This window comes from Alosa pseudoharengus, unplaced genomic scaffold (assembly GCF_046254945.1).
Source record: "Alosa pseudoharengus isolate Yale_2024_CS ecotype anadromous, Long Island Sound unplaced genomic scaffold, YU_APseudo_1.1 YU_APseudo_1.1_scf_6, whole genome shotgun sequence".
Taxonomy (NCBI): domain Eukaryota; kingdom Metazoa; phylum Chordata; class Actinopteri; order Clupeiformes; family Clupeidae; genus Alosa; species Alosa pseudoharengus.
The window spans coordinates 5,372,391-5,389,436 of record NW_027468848.1 but is presented as its reverse complement, the minus strand read 5'-3'; the positions used below and the strand labels follow the sequence as shown (position 1 = coordinate 5,389,436).

At 45.7% G+C, this 17,046-nt stretch overlaps 1 protein-coding gene across 1 annotated transcript in view; it reads left to right on the top strand.

Annotated features, from left to right (window-relative positions):
- hmcn2 (hemicentin 2) overlaps positions 1-17,046 on the top strand; it is a 152,926-nt gene that overhangs the window by 24,577 nt on the left and 111,303 nt on the right. Inside the window, exon 3 of the mRNA XM_076270721.1 lies at positions 11,751-11,889. Coding sequence (XP_076126836.1) covers positions 11,751-11,889 — 139 coding nt within the window. The remainder of the gene's footprint in view (positions 1-11,750; positions 11,890-17,046) is intronic.

Below are 17,046 nucleotides of genomic sequence, written 5' to 3'. Positions count from 1 at the left end.
GTGGGGGAATGTCAGATGGCAGATAATTAGAGAGGCAGATTGCCCAGACATCAAACAGGCTGCAGCCCCCCCCACACACACACACACACGTACAGCCTCACGTCTCCCTCTACTTTATAACACCCCCCCCCTCTCTCTCCTCTCCCTCTCTCTCCCTCTCGTTCTGCCTCTGTCTCTCTTTCTCTCCCTCACTTCCTCTGTCTGGTCGCCCTCCCTGTCGTTTCTCTCTGTCTGCGAAAGAATAATTCTAAATTCACCTGTGTGAATATCACACAACAGACCACTTATCAGACCACATCAGGCCGACTGAGGATTGGAACAGGGCCGACTGAGGAACGGAACAGGGCCGACTGAGGAACGGAATAGGGATGGAATAGGGCTGACTGAGGAACGGAACAGGGCTGACTGAGGACCAAATCAGGGCTGACTGAGGACCAAATCAGGGCCGACTGAGGGCCAAATCAGGGCTGACTGAGGACCAAATCAGGGCCGACTGAGGGCCAAATCAGGGCTGACTGAGGGCCAAATCAGGGTGGTTTGGGGGTCGGCTGAGGGCTGCGTGGTGTCTGTGAGGGTCAGAGTGACGAGATATGAGAGGAAGGACGCTGTTGGGCCTCTGCTATCAGTTGTGTTCTGGAGACAGGCCACAACTTATCCACCCTCCACACACACACACACACACACAAACTCAAATAAATTGGCACGCACACTCACAGACACACACACACACACACAGTGTGCCCTCCTTCCTGTCTCCTCCTCTTAAACTGAGCCCACTCCCCCATGAAAGCCCCTGTGTGAATCACTCTCTATGGGGAACATTTTCCACCGGGCTTTTCACTCACTGTGTGTGTGTGTGTGTGAGAGAGAGAGAGATGATTCATCCTCCAGCTTCTTGCAGATATTCTGCTGCATGGCCTTTCTTTAACAAGGTCCTAGCCCTCCCCCAAGACATTTACAGTAACTGTAGTTATCTAACCTTGCGTGTGTGTGTCTGTTTGTGTTTGTGTGTGTGTGTGTGTGAGAGAGAGAGAGCGTGTGTGTGCGTGTGTTTGTGTGTGTGTGTGAGTGTTTGATGTGTGTGTGTGTCTGTGTCACTGGTCACTGTGCCTGCCTGCTGTGAGCCCACTCTCCATTCATGAGTAAGGCCTAGTCCACACGTACCAAACCGATCTTTTTTTCCTCCGTCTTCCCTGGAACCGTATCAAGAATATTTGTATCCAAACGGATCCATCTCAACACGTTAAATCATACCCCAGGCCTATAGGTGGCACTGTTTCTTTACAGAAATTGACCAAAACTTGCAAAACTTGCGCTTTAAAAACAGACAGAATAGGCTACGACGAAATGGCTAGTGCAAGGAAACCAGAATTGTTTGTGTGGACTGATGGTGAACTGTCAACTGTAGTCAACTGTAAAACTAATAAACTTTATTTTACGGTTTGTGAAGGGTGCAGTCCCGTCCTTTATTTGGCTAACGCAGGTAGGCCTACTAATCACCTTTACTTTCTTTGGTTGTAGGATAGTCCGTGATTCACATTAGTTTTGGCTATCACCGCAATTAGGCTACTAAACGCAAGGCTTACCCAAGTTCTAGGCTATTCTGTCGCCACATTTATAATATTGCTATAACCTTCGTTAGTAACAGTCAATACTTTTGCCTGCATCAAATCGTGCATTCGCATTCAGTGTGCTAACATCGGCTTAACGTGAGTTCTAAGCGTCTTTGTATGCTTATATCTGATTTCACTGTTGTAAGACATGTAAAATAAATGAATGACACTGGCACTACGCACAAATTAATGTAGCCTAAACTTACACCGCACTTTCCTAATAACTTAAGTTCTCTCGCGTCACTGACAGTAGCTAGAATGCATAAAAAAACACCGGGAAAAAGTGTTCAGTCCACAAAGTCATAAGCTATCGGCGCTGCGCAGCACCAGTTGTGATATTTATCTTATGGAGTGTAATCGTAGGTAATGTCATGTATGAAAACTAGTATTGTTAGGCAATACTATAAGTGCAAGTCCAGGGCAGCTGAGGTGGGGCGATGACATCATCGATACGCAAGCAGGATGTGCGGGAGGGCTGCACGATATATCTAAAATCTATAGTTATCGCGATATCAACGCTTGCGATGGACATACCGCAAAGATTGCGTAATTTTCGATAGCTTTCGATACATTTTCTGTGCCGTGCGCATTCCATACAGTCTGGTGTATTCACATTCTGAATGTCAACATATTTTACCAAACCGATGCTGTCATGCTGCCCAAGAAGCCCGTCCCCTACCAGTTTAGGTGTGTGGTGTTTTAGGTGTTGAAGCGGGAGCTAAGTCGTGATGGCTGAAGATAGTGAGTCGAGCGAGGTAGGCTACACTTGGGTGAAGAGGAATTAGTGACTAAAAGGAAAAGCACGTCTGTTATATGGGAATATTTTGGTTTTATGAAGGATGCCGTGTTACAAACACAGCGCAAATGCGTCCTTCTCCACCGTGTTAAAATAAACAATTTCTTTCGTTATCGTTATATCAGAAGATATCTGTCTTTCACTGTCTGTAAGGCTTGTATTTCATGATTTGCATTTAGCAAAAGCCTCAGACAGCAGCACAGAGGTAATCAGGATTCGTTATTTGTAAAAGTTGTTTAACCTACTTCTTAGCCTGGACTGTGCGATTGCAGCCCAATTACTTTCATTTTCCGCTGCCCTCGTAGTCGGCATGCCGGTAGCCTAATAACGTGGGATGCACAGCCTATGAGGTTACAGACTGAGATGACTGCCGCGATATAGCAAGTAGCTTCTTTGCTAGGCCCATCGAAGGCTTGCAATGTGGAATATTCCGCTGGTTGGTGCACAAGTGTTCAGATTGGCTGTCCATCCGTCTTTTATGAGGATTAGGAGCAGATCTTCCACACAACTTCGATAGCCTATCAGGTCTCTTAGCTGTCCACTTCCATCAGGCCATATATAGCCTAGGCTACATGATATTTTATATTGTTTATGTAGAAAATTATACATTTATTTCTGTAATTATACATTTACCCCCCCCCCCAAGCAGAATGGGGGAAAAAAACATTAAATATACTGCTCAAAAAAATTAAGGGAACACTTCAATTATACACTGGATCAGTACTCTGACACTGTTTGGTTCTGAGCACAAGTAAAACTTTTGAGGCGAGTGTTTTATTTTGCAAGAACTGTCAGACATTCTGTGAATGTAGTTTGAGAATGGAGAAAAGGGTGGAAGGTTTCAAAAATGTGTGGAAAACCTTTTTTGAGCAGTATATTTAAGGGGGGAGGGGGGCGGGGGGTGGTGTGGCCCCTTACGTAACGCCTCTACTGGTCTCAAGTCTAATCTCTGCTGGCAGCATTAGTAGCTCCTCAAACCTTCATGATTCCGTCATGGCTGCTCAGGACCCCCACCTGCCCCTTCAGATACCCTCCACACCCACTCACCTTCAGATACCCCTCCACACCCAATCCCCTTCAGATACCCTCCATACCCAATCACCTTCAGATACCCCTCCATACCCACCTGCCCCTTCAGATACCCATCCACACCCACCTGCCCCCTCAGATACCCCTCCACACCCACTCACCTTCAGATACCCCTCCACACCCAATCCCCTTCAGATACCCCTCCACACCCACTCACCCTCAGATACCCCTCCACACCCACCTGCCCCCTCAGATACCCCTCCACACCCACTCACCTTCAGATACCCCTCCACACCCACCTGCCCCTTCAGATACCCCTCCACACCCACCTGCCCCCTCAGATACCCCTCCACACCCACTCACCCTCAGATACCCCTCCACACCCACTCACCTTCAGATACCCCTCCACACCGACCTGCCCCTTCAGATACCCCTCCACACCCACCCACCCTCAGATACCCCTCCACACCCACTCACCTTCAGATACCCCTCCATATTGACCCACCTTCAGATACCCCTCCATACTGACCCACCCTCAGATACCCCTCCATACTGACTCACCCTCAGATACTAGGGCTGTCACTTTTGTAAAAAATCCTGTTTGATTTTTGACACATAAGTGTTCATTGAATCGATTATAAAATCGATTTTCTACTGTATGTCTGAAGACGTTTGCATACCACTTTGTCCTTTTCCATAATTTGATCTACAGTTAGGGTTGGGTATCGTTTGGGTTTTATCCGATACCGGTGCTAAATCGATACTTTTAAAATGGTGCCGGTGCCTGAACCGGTACTTTGTTTTTACAATAAAATGGTCTAAAGCATGAATTGCTTTTTTTATTGATAAGACAAATTTGAACATGAAATTGAACTGTTACATTCAATTTACTATCAATATCTCATTGCTCCTACGCATAATACATTTAAATGTTAAAACAGCTTGCCATGGATGCACACACAAGTAAGCTCTGCTTTCAAGTTTACCCAGTGTAGGCGGTTTGCCATAAGGTATGTTAAAACCGCTTGCCATAGAACTGCCAGTCATGGACAACGGCATTTGCAAGCAAGCTTTTCTAACAGGGACTCTACTTTCCAGTTAATTCAGTTTGTTCCCAAATGCTTCAAGGAATTTCATGTCTTCTCCGCAACGCAATAGTTTTGAACGTGTTAGGATACATTATGTCGGTGTTAAAGTGTTTCGATTCCCAGCGCTAGTAGGCATTTTAGCAGCAACTATGGCTATGCGCTACCAGTCAGCTGAGTTTAATTAGCGATAACGTACAGAGATGGTTCCGTAGACTTTTTGACAGCTCAGTGACATCAAGTATGTAACCTACATATTTATGTTTTTGCCAGCTAACTTTTAACATGATCTTCATATTCATTGTGATGCTATATGGGCCTCATGCACATGAAAGATTAATATCATGCCATTATGTTGTTTAGAACACTAGTGAAATAAAGTTTTCACAACTTGCTGATAACATTTCAAATAAATGCCAGTTAGCGCATTAGCGAGGATATTGTGTAACGTATACTGTTGATGTTGTTTCATAGCCTTTTGCTAGTATGTAAGGCCCACTGCTAGATTTTGACAGGAGCTTGTGATATCGCTTTAAAGTAAGCTACGTAGGCTCACGCAAGCTGTCAAACACTGTCCACTCGCCTATGTGTATTGCACCCCTCTGGTTTATACATCCAGTGTTTATGTTAGCTAACTGTATCTGGATGTGCTGCTATCAGAGCAAGACGTTAGAGATGGCGCATGACATGCCTTGTATAAAAAACAAAAACGCGATTTAAGCACCTAAATGAGGCACCGAAATCCACATTATTATTAGATGCAGTTACTACCGTTTGCGTCGGCACCGGTGCCATATTAGAACCGTGTTTCGGTGCCCAACCCTATCTACAGACCAAAACCCGAAGTGCTTCCAACTCCTCAAGGTACAGTATTAGGGGTTATCACTCATCCAGGGCTGTACAGTGCTACATATAGCATCATTCTCTGCTTTTTAAAGACAGTTGAAGAACCATCTATTGTCTACCTGAAACATCTCTCTTTGATTCTTCTTTTTTTGCTTTACATCCATTGTTGACAGAATGTCTTTTTCTTCTTATTTTTTGCTTTGATCCTAATCATTTTGCTTTCGATGCTTCCTTATTGTGGATCAAACATATTATTTATATGTTTAGCCTGCATGTCAATATGTTAACATGACTTGGCAATAGGTGTGGAACTCTGTGCAAGCCTCTAGGCTTCGTTCCCGCCTTGCACTAATTTGTGCTAAACAAAATAAACTAAATAAATAAAATGTTTTCTAGAGTGCAGCCTACAGATGATGCGCAACTACATGCCGATGCTAGAGATTTTGTGGATTGTGCTACAAAACTATCAACTTCTGTAGCACCAGTGCTAAGAATGAAAAAGTTAAAGTACAGCCCCGCACTCGTCTCTCATGACGCACATATTGATCGCCGCTGTCCTCCATTTTTTTTGCAAAACACCAGCAGCAGCCGATTGAGACTATAGGCTGTTTCCAGTGCGTACAATTTTGTGGGAATTTTCTTTTTAGCTTTCGCAATGCCTACTGCACTTTTGGAATTCTTTATTTTCTTTTTCTACCTGTTTGTGAGTTTTGTTACATTTATCCTTTTTATTTGTTTAATTAGTTTAAAATTAATAGTGTTGGTCTGATTGATTATGCAATCGATTTTCGAACGTAAAGTGACAGCCCTATCAGATACCCCTCTCTCCAGCCTCAGATACCCCTCTATACTTACCCACCCACCCTCAGATACCCCTCTATACTTACCCACCCACCCTCAGATACCCCTCCCTCCAGCCTCAGATACCCCTCCATGCCCACCCTCAGATACCCCTCTATACTTACCCATCCACCCTCAGATACCCCTCCATTCCCACCCTTAGATACCCCCCCACCCATAGATGCCCCTCTATACCCCCCCACCCTCAGATACTCCTCTATACCCCCCCCCACCCTCAGATACCCCTCCGTACCCACCCACCCTCAAATACCCCTCTATACCCCCCCACCCATAGATACCCCTCCGTACCCACCCACCCTTAGATACCCCTCTATACTGACCCAGCGACACTAGGTTGAGTTTCCCTTTACAGTAAAAACCCAGCTCAGCCTCAGACCTTGATGCTGCTGTCTGGCGCACCTCCACACAGTACGTCCAGGGGACGAAGAATGAAGAGAGGGAGGGAGAGAGAGAGGGAGGGAGGGAGAGAGAGAGAGAGAGAGATTGAACATGAGAGACAGAGAGAGGTTGAATGAGAGAGAGATTATATAAGAGAGATTGAATGAGAGAGAGAGAGATATTGAATGAGAGAGGGAGAGAGATTGAATGAGAGAGAGAGACAGATATTGAAAGAGAGAGAGAGAGGGGGAGAGAGATTGAATGAGAGAGAGAGAGATTGAACGATAGAGAGATTGAACAAGACAGAGACAGAGAGAGATTGAATGAGAGTGAGAGAGAGATTGATCGAGGACGAGAGGAAAAAGAATGAAAGTGTGACTCCTGAATGAGGGGAGATTACTTGTGCTTGCGTAAGGGTCTTGCTCTCTTTCTTCTCAGTGGCTGGTCTTAATTAAAGCTGGACCTTGTTACTGCTGCAGGACACAGAGAGATCACAAAGCATTGTGGTTAATGGACACACACACACACACACACACTCAGTCACGCGCACACACATTCACACAGACACACACACACACACACTCAGTCACGCGCACACACATTCACACAGACACACACACACACTAGGTCACAAACACACACACACACACACACACACACTCAGTCACACGCACACACACACTAGGTCTCACACACACACACACACACACCCTCCCCATCCGTGCTGGCTGTGATTTCCCTGGCAGCGTGTGTTACTTTTAGCAGCAGTCCATCTGAGCCAGAGTGCACATTTACAGAAGAGCCTCTACTACAGTTTCTGTTGCTCCTGCAAGCCCAAGAGCTCACACACACACACACACACACACACACACACTGTTCCTGTAACACACACACTGTTCCTAACTCGTGTGTGTGTGTGTGTGTGGTATAGGATTTACTGCCATGTAGATCAGTGTGTATTATGAGTTTGTAAGTGTGTATTTCTACTCTTTGGCATGTGTTGCTTGTAGGGGTGTAACGGTTCATGTATTCGTATTGAACCGAAACGGTACGGGCGTCACGGTTCGGTGCATGAATTTACACGGAGAATACACGGTATAAAAATACATAAAACTCGTGTGCGGATTAATTAATGTCATGCGCAATTACTGTTAAGTAGCGAGAGTTACGGGAGTTCTTTAGCGACACCTACCGCTAATCTGTAGCCTCGCCTTAGCTCTGAAGCTCTGATTGGCGCCTATGTTTTTTTTGTCAGGTCGTCGGTCGAGTCCGTCAGTCATTAGCAGCACTAAGGTCAGACCCACAAGAGTTAGAGGATCCGCTGGTCTCTTTAAGATCGCAAGTTTGAGAACTTCAGTTACAGTAACGTTAGTACAGGCGAAAGAGTGGTGGATAAGATGAAACTGTGTGTCGGCGTTGTTCAGCAGTTGTTGGGTATGTGAGTGGAAAAAATGCTACACATATTCGAAGCCATCACCCAGATGATGTAGGCTACCAATCACTGAAACGAGGGGAAAACACTTTCCCTGCGCTTCAGCAGCCTTTGGATACACATACAAATAGGGCCAAAACCTATGGCTTAAATTAAATGATTTCGTAATGACAGAAAGCTATGTAAATCGCGTGGTAATTACCTTTATGTTGGGGTAACTTGTAACTTCTCACATGAGGAGCTGGTAGTGTTAAGTGCATAGACAGCAAAATAAAGTGACAACGCTATAACCAGGCTAATAAACAAACCATGCTACGGTGAGTTAACGTCAAAGGGCAAAGTCACGTGACTTCTAGTTGTAGTCTGTTTATGAAATGAAAGGAGCAATTTCGTTTTTTTAAAAAAAGGCAAAATAGTGTGATATTTTCACAGTTAGTTGGCTAGATTATTACTTTACACACAATAAAAAAAAATATTGAGGCAAATTGTAGACCCTTCCATATACAACTAAACACAGATGTTGAAGGTCTTGCTTAAGTGGATTTTTAAAAATAATTTTTCTATGTAATTTGCACTTTCAGAAATAAGAGATGCTGTAGGCCTATTTTCAGTTTTATAGCTGATTGTCTTATTTTGTTTACAAGTTACAGATGGAGTCTGGGTAATTATTGTACTGTTTAGCCTACATCTTACACACTTCAGGCTGTTGCAGATAGCTCAGGGAAGAGACTGTATGACACTAGGTGGTACAGCCTGAGACATGTACAAAAAAAAATGCTTTCTGCATTTTTGTTTTGCTTTTCCCTCCATTGTACCGAACTCGTACCGAACCGTGATGTCCGAACCGAGGTATGAACCGAACCGTGACTTCTGTGTACCGTTACACCCCTAGTTGCTTGGTATACTTGAGTAGTGTTGGCCTGTGTGTGTGTGTGTGTGTGTGTGTGTGTGTGTGTGTGTGTTTGTGTGTGTGTCCTTGTGCAGGGATTCCCTCTTGTAAAGTTTAATTTCCACATCTCACACCTGTAAGGGGTGTAGAGCTGATGACAGCAACACTGCACCTTTCTCTTTCTCTCTCTCTCTCTCTCTCTTTCTTTCTCTCTCTGTTTTGTCATGTATGTCTAGTCTCCTCTTGTGTGTGAAGGTGTGTGTTATGTCTGTGAAGGTGTGTGTCTATTAAGAAATGCTTGTGTGTGTGTGTACTGTGTGTGCATGTGTGTGTGTGTGTGTGTACAGTGTGTGTGCGTGTGTGTACAGTGTGTGTGTGTGTACAGTGTGTGTATGTGTGTGTACATGTGTGTGTGTGTGTGTGTGTGTGCATGTGTGTGTACAGTGTGTGTGTGTGTGTGTGTGCATTTGTGTGTGTGTGTGCATGTGTGTGTACAGTGTGTGTGTGTGTGTGTGCATTTGTGTGTGTGTGTATGTGTGTGTAAGGCAGCATTGAGGGAGCCGTATGTCCCCATAAGCAGCGTTGCCAGTGGGTGTAGTGCCTGAGGACATGGTTCATGTCATGATGAGATCCATGCTTAGTGATATCCATGCTTAGTGGGCTCTTACAGTATGTCATTGTGGAGTAGCCGCCTCCTCAGGCTTGGCAGATTTAACCCTGAATAATGCACAGCACAGCACACACACACACACACACACACACACACACACGTGTATATGTACACAAACAAAACTGTTACAGTGTTTGCCTATTGCTTACACACTTTTTGCAGAATTTGGCTCATTATGTCAAAACTCTACGCACAGCCAAATAAGACATAGCACCTCGTGATAAACAACTCGTCTATGCAAAAATGAAACACTGCAATCAAAACTCAACAGTCCTTTCCAAAAATGTAATTACCGTAAAACATCAAACAGAAGCCGAGTCCCAAATAGACGCCTGTCTCTTTTACACGCCTTGTGTTGCTACAGGTTTGGATAAATAAAGGCCGGTCTCAAATAGAGGCCTGGTATGTTTTTTTGTTTCGGTTTTTATTACTGCGGTGGTGAAAGCCAGAGTTCCAAATTGTTCCAAACCTTTCATCCATATGGACTATGCCTCTGCTATGTTCAATGTACATTCTTCAGTTCATCCCATTTTGTTTCAAATTTGTGCATTAGACAAAATATTATATCTGGTCATGACAAGCATAGGCCAATGGTAAGCCTATAGGCTAGGGCTGGGACAACGCGTCGACGTGATCGATGACGTCGACGCAAAAAATACGTTGACACAAAATATGCGCGTTGATTCGTCAAGCATAACGCGTGCCGCTAAATATTTTTAATTTTACACCTTCAGTGTTTCCCATACGTTGACTAATCTGTGGCTGGGCGCCACGAAATCATTGAGCTGCGCTTTTCACGCACGCAGCCTTTTCTTTGCCCCGGCTGATCTCTCTCGTAACGAGCCCGCTGCCCCTTCTCTGCATGTGCATTTAACAAAATATTCACGATTGTTGAAGGATTGTTGTTGCCACATAGAAGCATTGCATAGAACAAGGCGGGCTAAATTGCTATTAAATCGCTTAGCATCGTGACCATGCTGCGCAAATTTGTTCAAAACTGCTGCAAGTTAACTCTACTAAGGTCTCATCACAACATAGTACATTGAGGAGACTAAACTAAGTTCAGTTATGCAATCAAGCAGTATCTCAAAGGTAACGTTAATATACTGTTTGGATGTCAAGTTCAGCATGCTTACTTACAGCTGCTTGTCAATTTTGTCATTTTGTTGACTTTGTTGAATGTTTGCAAAATCCCGATGTAAATGGAAAAGTGTTTTCCAAGACTCAAAAGTGCTTGTCCCAAGGAGAAGTACGAACCGTTATTTGAACTAACTACGTTATGAATTGCATCCATAAATCAGCAGCCTTTTAACTGTGTTAATGTTAATTGCAAGGATTCCCTCACGAACGTCTTAAAGTGACAGGCACTCAGGCACTACTGAACTTTATTGAATGCTACCTCTGACTAAGAATGCATTACTTTGCACTTGTATAGTCTTTTATTTTGGAATCTTAAGAGCAATAAACATATATTCCAATGTTAAGGAATTTATGTTTTTTCATTCAGATATGTAAATCAACATATATAACATATATATAACATGTATAAGTTGCTATTAGTCAATTATTGGGGAGATAATCGATAATCAAATCGAATCGAAATCTAATCGGACTGAAAAAATTAATCGTTAATCGCATCGAAAAAATAATTGCTAGATTAATCGTTTAAAAAAAAAATCGTTTATCCCAGCCCTACTATAGGCTACTTGTTTTTTATGCTGGCAACAAAACAATAGGGTTAACGAACGTTATCATTTTTTTAAAATGTGTTTCTTTCAATACCACCATGGCGACAAAGAGAAAGAAGTAGGCTATGATTCGAAATGTAAGCTGACTGTTATCAAATTGCTAAACAAAATTCGGGAGAAACTATGTTTCCTCCCTTTCAGTGTGGTATTCGTTTTGTAAATTACGTTTGATTAAAACGTGTTTCATCCTTCCCAGCCCTCCCTGCTGTTTGCCCCAGTGGTCAGCTGGATGTGTGTGTGTGTGTGTGTGTGTGTGTGTGTGTGTGTGTGTGTGTGTGTGTGTGTGTTAAAATGCTGTGCTGTCTTCAAAGGTATCGAGGCTTCATCAAATAACCAAGTGGTCAGCTGGATGTGTGTGTGTGTGTGTGTGTGTGTGTGTTAAAATGCTGTGCTGTCTTCATAGGTATCGAGGCTTCATCAAAGACTGCCCAAGTGGTCAGCTGGATGCTGCTGGCTTCCAGAAGATCTACAAGCAGTTCTTCCCCTTTGGAGACCCCACCAAGTTCGCCTCCTTCGTCTTCAACGTGTTCGATGAGAACAAGGTACAGCAGACCAGTGTGTGTGTGTGTGTGTGTGTGTGTGTGTGTGTGTGTGTGTGTGTGTGTATGGATCTCATCACACATATGTGAGTGAACGTGTTACATTAGACAGACAGGGCCAGTTTAACACACGTATATGTAGAGGATTCAACACATGCAGGGGTCTCATGGTGTAGGGGTCTCATCAGACATGAGTGTGTGTAGGGACCAGTTTAACACACGTATATGTAGAGGATTCAACACATGCAGGGGTCTCATGGTGTAGGGGTCTCATCAGACATGAGTGTGTGTAGGGACCAGTTTAACACACGTATATGTAGAGGATTCAACACATGCAGGGGTCTCATGGTGTAGGGGTCTCATCAGACATGAGTGTGTGTAGGGACCAGTTTAACACACGTATATGTAGAGGATTCAACACATGCAGGGGTCTCATGGTGTAGGGGTCTCATCAAACATGAGTGTGTGTAGGGACCAGTTTAACACACGTATATGTAGAGGATTCAACACATGCAGGGGTCTCATGGTGTAGGGGTCTCATCAGACATGAGTGTGTGTAGGGACCAGTTTAACACACGTATATGTAGAGGATTCAACACATGCAGGGGTCTCTCATCAAACATGAGTGTGTGTAGGGACCAGTTTAACACACGTATATATAGAGGATTTAGCACATGCGTGTTTAGGGATCTCATCAGAAATGAGTGTGTGTAGGGACCAGTTTAACACACGTATATGTAGAGGATTCAACACACGCGTGTGTGTAGGGGTCTCATCAGACATGAGTGTGTGTAGAGGTCACAGCTTTCCTATCAGTGTGTGTAGGGGTCACCACACTCTCACAGGCTGGTCTCTAGTGGGCCAGTGATGGGCAGAACCTCAAACACCCAGAGAGAGAGAGAGAGAGAGCGAGCGCGCGTGTGTGTAGGCCATTAGGAGTTTAGTGCAGTAAATGGGCTGTGTTTGAAATGTATTTGTTGATGGCTGCTGTAGTCAGTAATTATTCACTAAAGAGACTGTTGTGTTATCTTGCTGATCAATGGAGGTGATTAAGATGGCCCCAGAGACCACAAGCACACACACCCTTATCACCATCCACACACACGCGCACACACACACACACACACACACACACACACACACACTCCCACCATCCACACACACAAAGGGCTTTCAGATATAACCTCCGGAGTATATGCGGAGGTTTATCAAACGGAGGTCCTACCCTTCGGATGATTCAGATATGATGCTAACCTGCGGTCCTTATACTGACCTTATACGGACCTATGTCTGAACGACATACACGCACATTACAGAATCTCCGTGTGGTTGTCGAGTGAGGGGTGGGGGCTCGCAGAGTTTGCAAGAGGCGAGATATGACGCAGAATATATGCCGCCGCTGTCACAGCTGCTGTTTTTGTTTACAAAATGTATGCATTAGGCTATGTAGGCTAAAGAAGAAAAATCTATTGTGCGTAGGCTAATACTAAGTAGTCACATAAGTGTGCATACTAAGCTGACCTACAGTATTTTAATGTGTGCTTCAAAACACATTTATCTGTTTTTAACGTTATGTAGCATAATTACTTGGCTATGGAACCCAAATCTGGTTTGCGTTGGAGAGAGCATGCACAAACTTGTAGGCTTTATGGTACCTGCCAATTCAGTAGGCTAACTTAAGACTTCAAGGCCATCATATACAATGTTTTTAAACAACAAACAAAATACTAACATAACAGTGAAGTGGTTCGTTTTTTCTTGGTTTATTTTTCCAAAAGCATCCTCTCCCCATGTGCATTTACGTAAGGAGCTTGGAACAAAGTTGGGTTTTCTTCGTTTTCATTTTCTAGGCATATTCATTCTCAACAAATATCGGGCTCAGCAGGGAGGTCATGAGAACTCTATCAATGAACAGAAAACCGACCGTGTTGGCTAACAATTTATTAAATACTCCTGATATTGTTGTCAAAAACGTTGTAGGCTACTGCCTTTTCAGCGCCTTCTGCTTAGGATGATTTGGTCTTTTGAATTCCTTTGGCCTTGCGATGCGGTTGTACATCAACGTGTCTCTTGCCGTTCCCTTCATGTGTTCTATCACAACTCTGTCTGCCCTCATGGGCATGCAGTAGCTCCATAATGTCTGCGTCTTTCCAGGTTGGAGATTTTCTGGACAGCACTATGCCACTCCATCATGACACTGGCATTTAAGTTAGATTTAAGTGCCCCCGCCACCTGGATGCACGAAAGAAACGTCACTGACACGCCCTCTCACTAGGTGTGAATTTTAACCGCATGTTCTACGCTTCGTTCAGACACAGCACATTTACATAATGTCCGGAGGAAATACTAGGAGGGGAGCAGTAGAACAACCCGGCTAAGTTCGGACTTCCATAAGACCTTTTATGTTGTTCAGATATACGGCCCCACCGTTTAACATCCGCAGAACCTCCGGTCTTACACGTATGTCTGAAAGCTCTAACAAACACACAAACACACACACACGCATGTCTACTTTATTTATGAGCAGCTCCACCAAGCTGCTCTGTCATTACTACTGAAGCCAAACCAGTCTTTATGCAACTCTCCTCCTCACCCCCTCACCTCCTCCTCACCCCCTCACCTCCTCCTCACCCCCTCACCTCCTCATCACACCCTCACGCCCCTCACCCTCCTCTCCCTCACCCCTCACCTCCTCCTCACACCCTCACCTCCCTCCTCACACCCTCACCCCCTCACCTCCTCCTCACACCCTCACCTCCTCCTCACACCCTCACCCCCTCACCTCCTCCTCACACCCTCACCTCCTCCTCACCCCCCTCACCTCCTCCTCACACCTCCTCACCTCCTCCTCACACCCTCACCCCCTCACCTCCTCCGCACCCCCTCACCTCCTCCTCACACCCTCACCCCCTCACCTCCTCCTCACCCCCTCACCTCCTCCTCACACCCTCACCTCCTCCTCACACCCTCACCCCCCTCACCTCCTCCTCACACACCCTCACCTCCTCCTCACAACACCTCACCCCTCACCTCCTCCTCACACCCTCACCTCCTCTCTCCTCCTCACACCCTCACCCCCTCACCTCCTCTCTCCTCCTCACACCCTCACCCCCTCACCTCCTCTCTCCTCCTCCTCCCACACCTCCACTCTCCTCCTCACACCCTCACCTCCTCTTTCCTCTTCACCCCCTAACCTCCTCCTCATACCCTCACCTCCTCTCTCCTCCTCCCTCCCTCCTCTTTCCTCCTCTCGTCTCTCTCCTCCTCCTCTCTCCTCCTCCTCTCTCCTCCTCTCCTCTCTCCTCCTCCTCCCACACCTCCTCTCTCCTCCTCATACCCTCACCTCCTCTCTCCTCCTCCTCACACCCTCACCTCCTCTCTCCTCCTCCCTCCCTCCTCTTTCCTCCTCTCGTCTCTCTCCTCCTCCTCCTCCTCTCTCCTCCTCCTCTCTCCTCCTCTCCTCTCTCACCTCCTCTCTTCTGGAGTGTGAGCGAGAGCATCAGTCTCTGATAATCACAGAGTAACACACTAATAACACACAATACTATTAATAATAGTATTATTGCAATAGTCAACACATTAATCTAGGATACGTCATGATATCTGGAAATGAAAAGGAATAAAAAGGCAAAAGTGGGAGAGAAGGGGGGTTAGCTAGAGAGATAGTTGCCGTTAGTAACCCAGTAACTAAAGCCAGTAAGTAAAGGATGTTTGTTGCTAGGCTACCACAGACTGTAGAGTGTATATTTAGTTGTTCTAATGTTAGAAAAACGATGACAAGCCTTGGATCCAGAATGTCAAAGGAAGGTGTGGCACACAGGGGCTGCGCTCCACACTGCCCACCAGTGGCAACCACTGGTAGTGCACGGAGGGATGCCAGCTTGCTGTGTCACTCACACTACAGAACAGTTTTCAGCTTGCCTGCTGTCAGGACAGGACAGGTGTGTGTGTGTGTGTGTGTGTGTGTCTGGAGGATCTCAAAGCAGACAGCACAGTGTGTGTGTGTGTGTATCTGGAGGATCTGAGAGCAGACACCACAGTGTGTGTGTGTGTGTGTGTGTGTGTGTGTGTGTGTGTGTGTGTGTGTGTCTGGAGGATCTCAAAGCAGACAGCACAGTGTGTGTGTGTGTGTGTCTGGAGGATCTGAGATCAGCAGCACAGCGTGTGTGCAGAGGTAAGGCTCAGGGAGCCTGAAATACTTCAGGGCTTCAGGGTGTTGCTGGACATGATGGACGTATATAAGAAGGAGCAGTTGTGTGTGTGTGTGTGTGTGTGTGTGTGTGTGTGTGTGTGTGTGTGTGTGTGTGTGTGTGTGAGCAGTGAGAGCAGCTGTTCAGACCCTCAGTGGGGCTGAGTGCTGAGAAGAGGAGGAAGAGGAGGAGGAGGAAGGTGTAGAGTGCTGAGAAGAGGAGGAAGGTGTAGAGTGCTGAGAGGAGGAAGAGGAGGAGGAGGAAGGTGTAGAGTGCTGAGAAGAGGAGGAAGATGAAGAGGAGGAAGGTGTAGAGTGCTGAGAGGAGGAGGAAGAGGAGGAAGAGGAAGGTGTAGAGTGTTGAGAGGAGGAGGAGGAGGAAGGTGTAGAGTGCTGAGAAGAGGAGGAAGAGGAAGAGGAGGAAGGTGTAGAGTGCTGAGAGGAGGAAGAGGAGGAAGAGGAAGGTGTAGAGTGCTGAGAGGAGGAGGAAGAGGAAGGTGTAGAGTGCTGAGAGGAGGAAGGTGTAGAGTGCTGAGAGGAGGAGGAAGAGGAGGGAGGTGTAGAGTGCTGAGAGGAGGAAGAGGAGAAGAGGAAGGTGTAGAGTGCTGGGAGGAGGAGGAAGAGGAAGGTGTAGAGTGCTGAGAGGAGGAAGGTGTAGAGTGCTGAGAGGAGGAGGAAGAGGAGGGAGGTGTAGAGTGCTGAGAGGAGGAAGAGGAGGAGGGGATGTGCAGCCTAGTTCTATATAGATGGAGAGATGGAGAGATAGAGATGGAGAGATGGAGATATAGAGATGGAGAGAGGGAGATGGAGAGATGGAGATGGATATATAGAGATGGAGAGATGGAGAGATGGAGATGGAGATATAGAGATGGAGATGGAGATATAGAGATGGAGAGATGGAGATGGAGATATAGAGATGGAGAGATGGAGATGGAGATATAGAGATGGAGATATAGAGATGGAGAGATGGA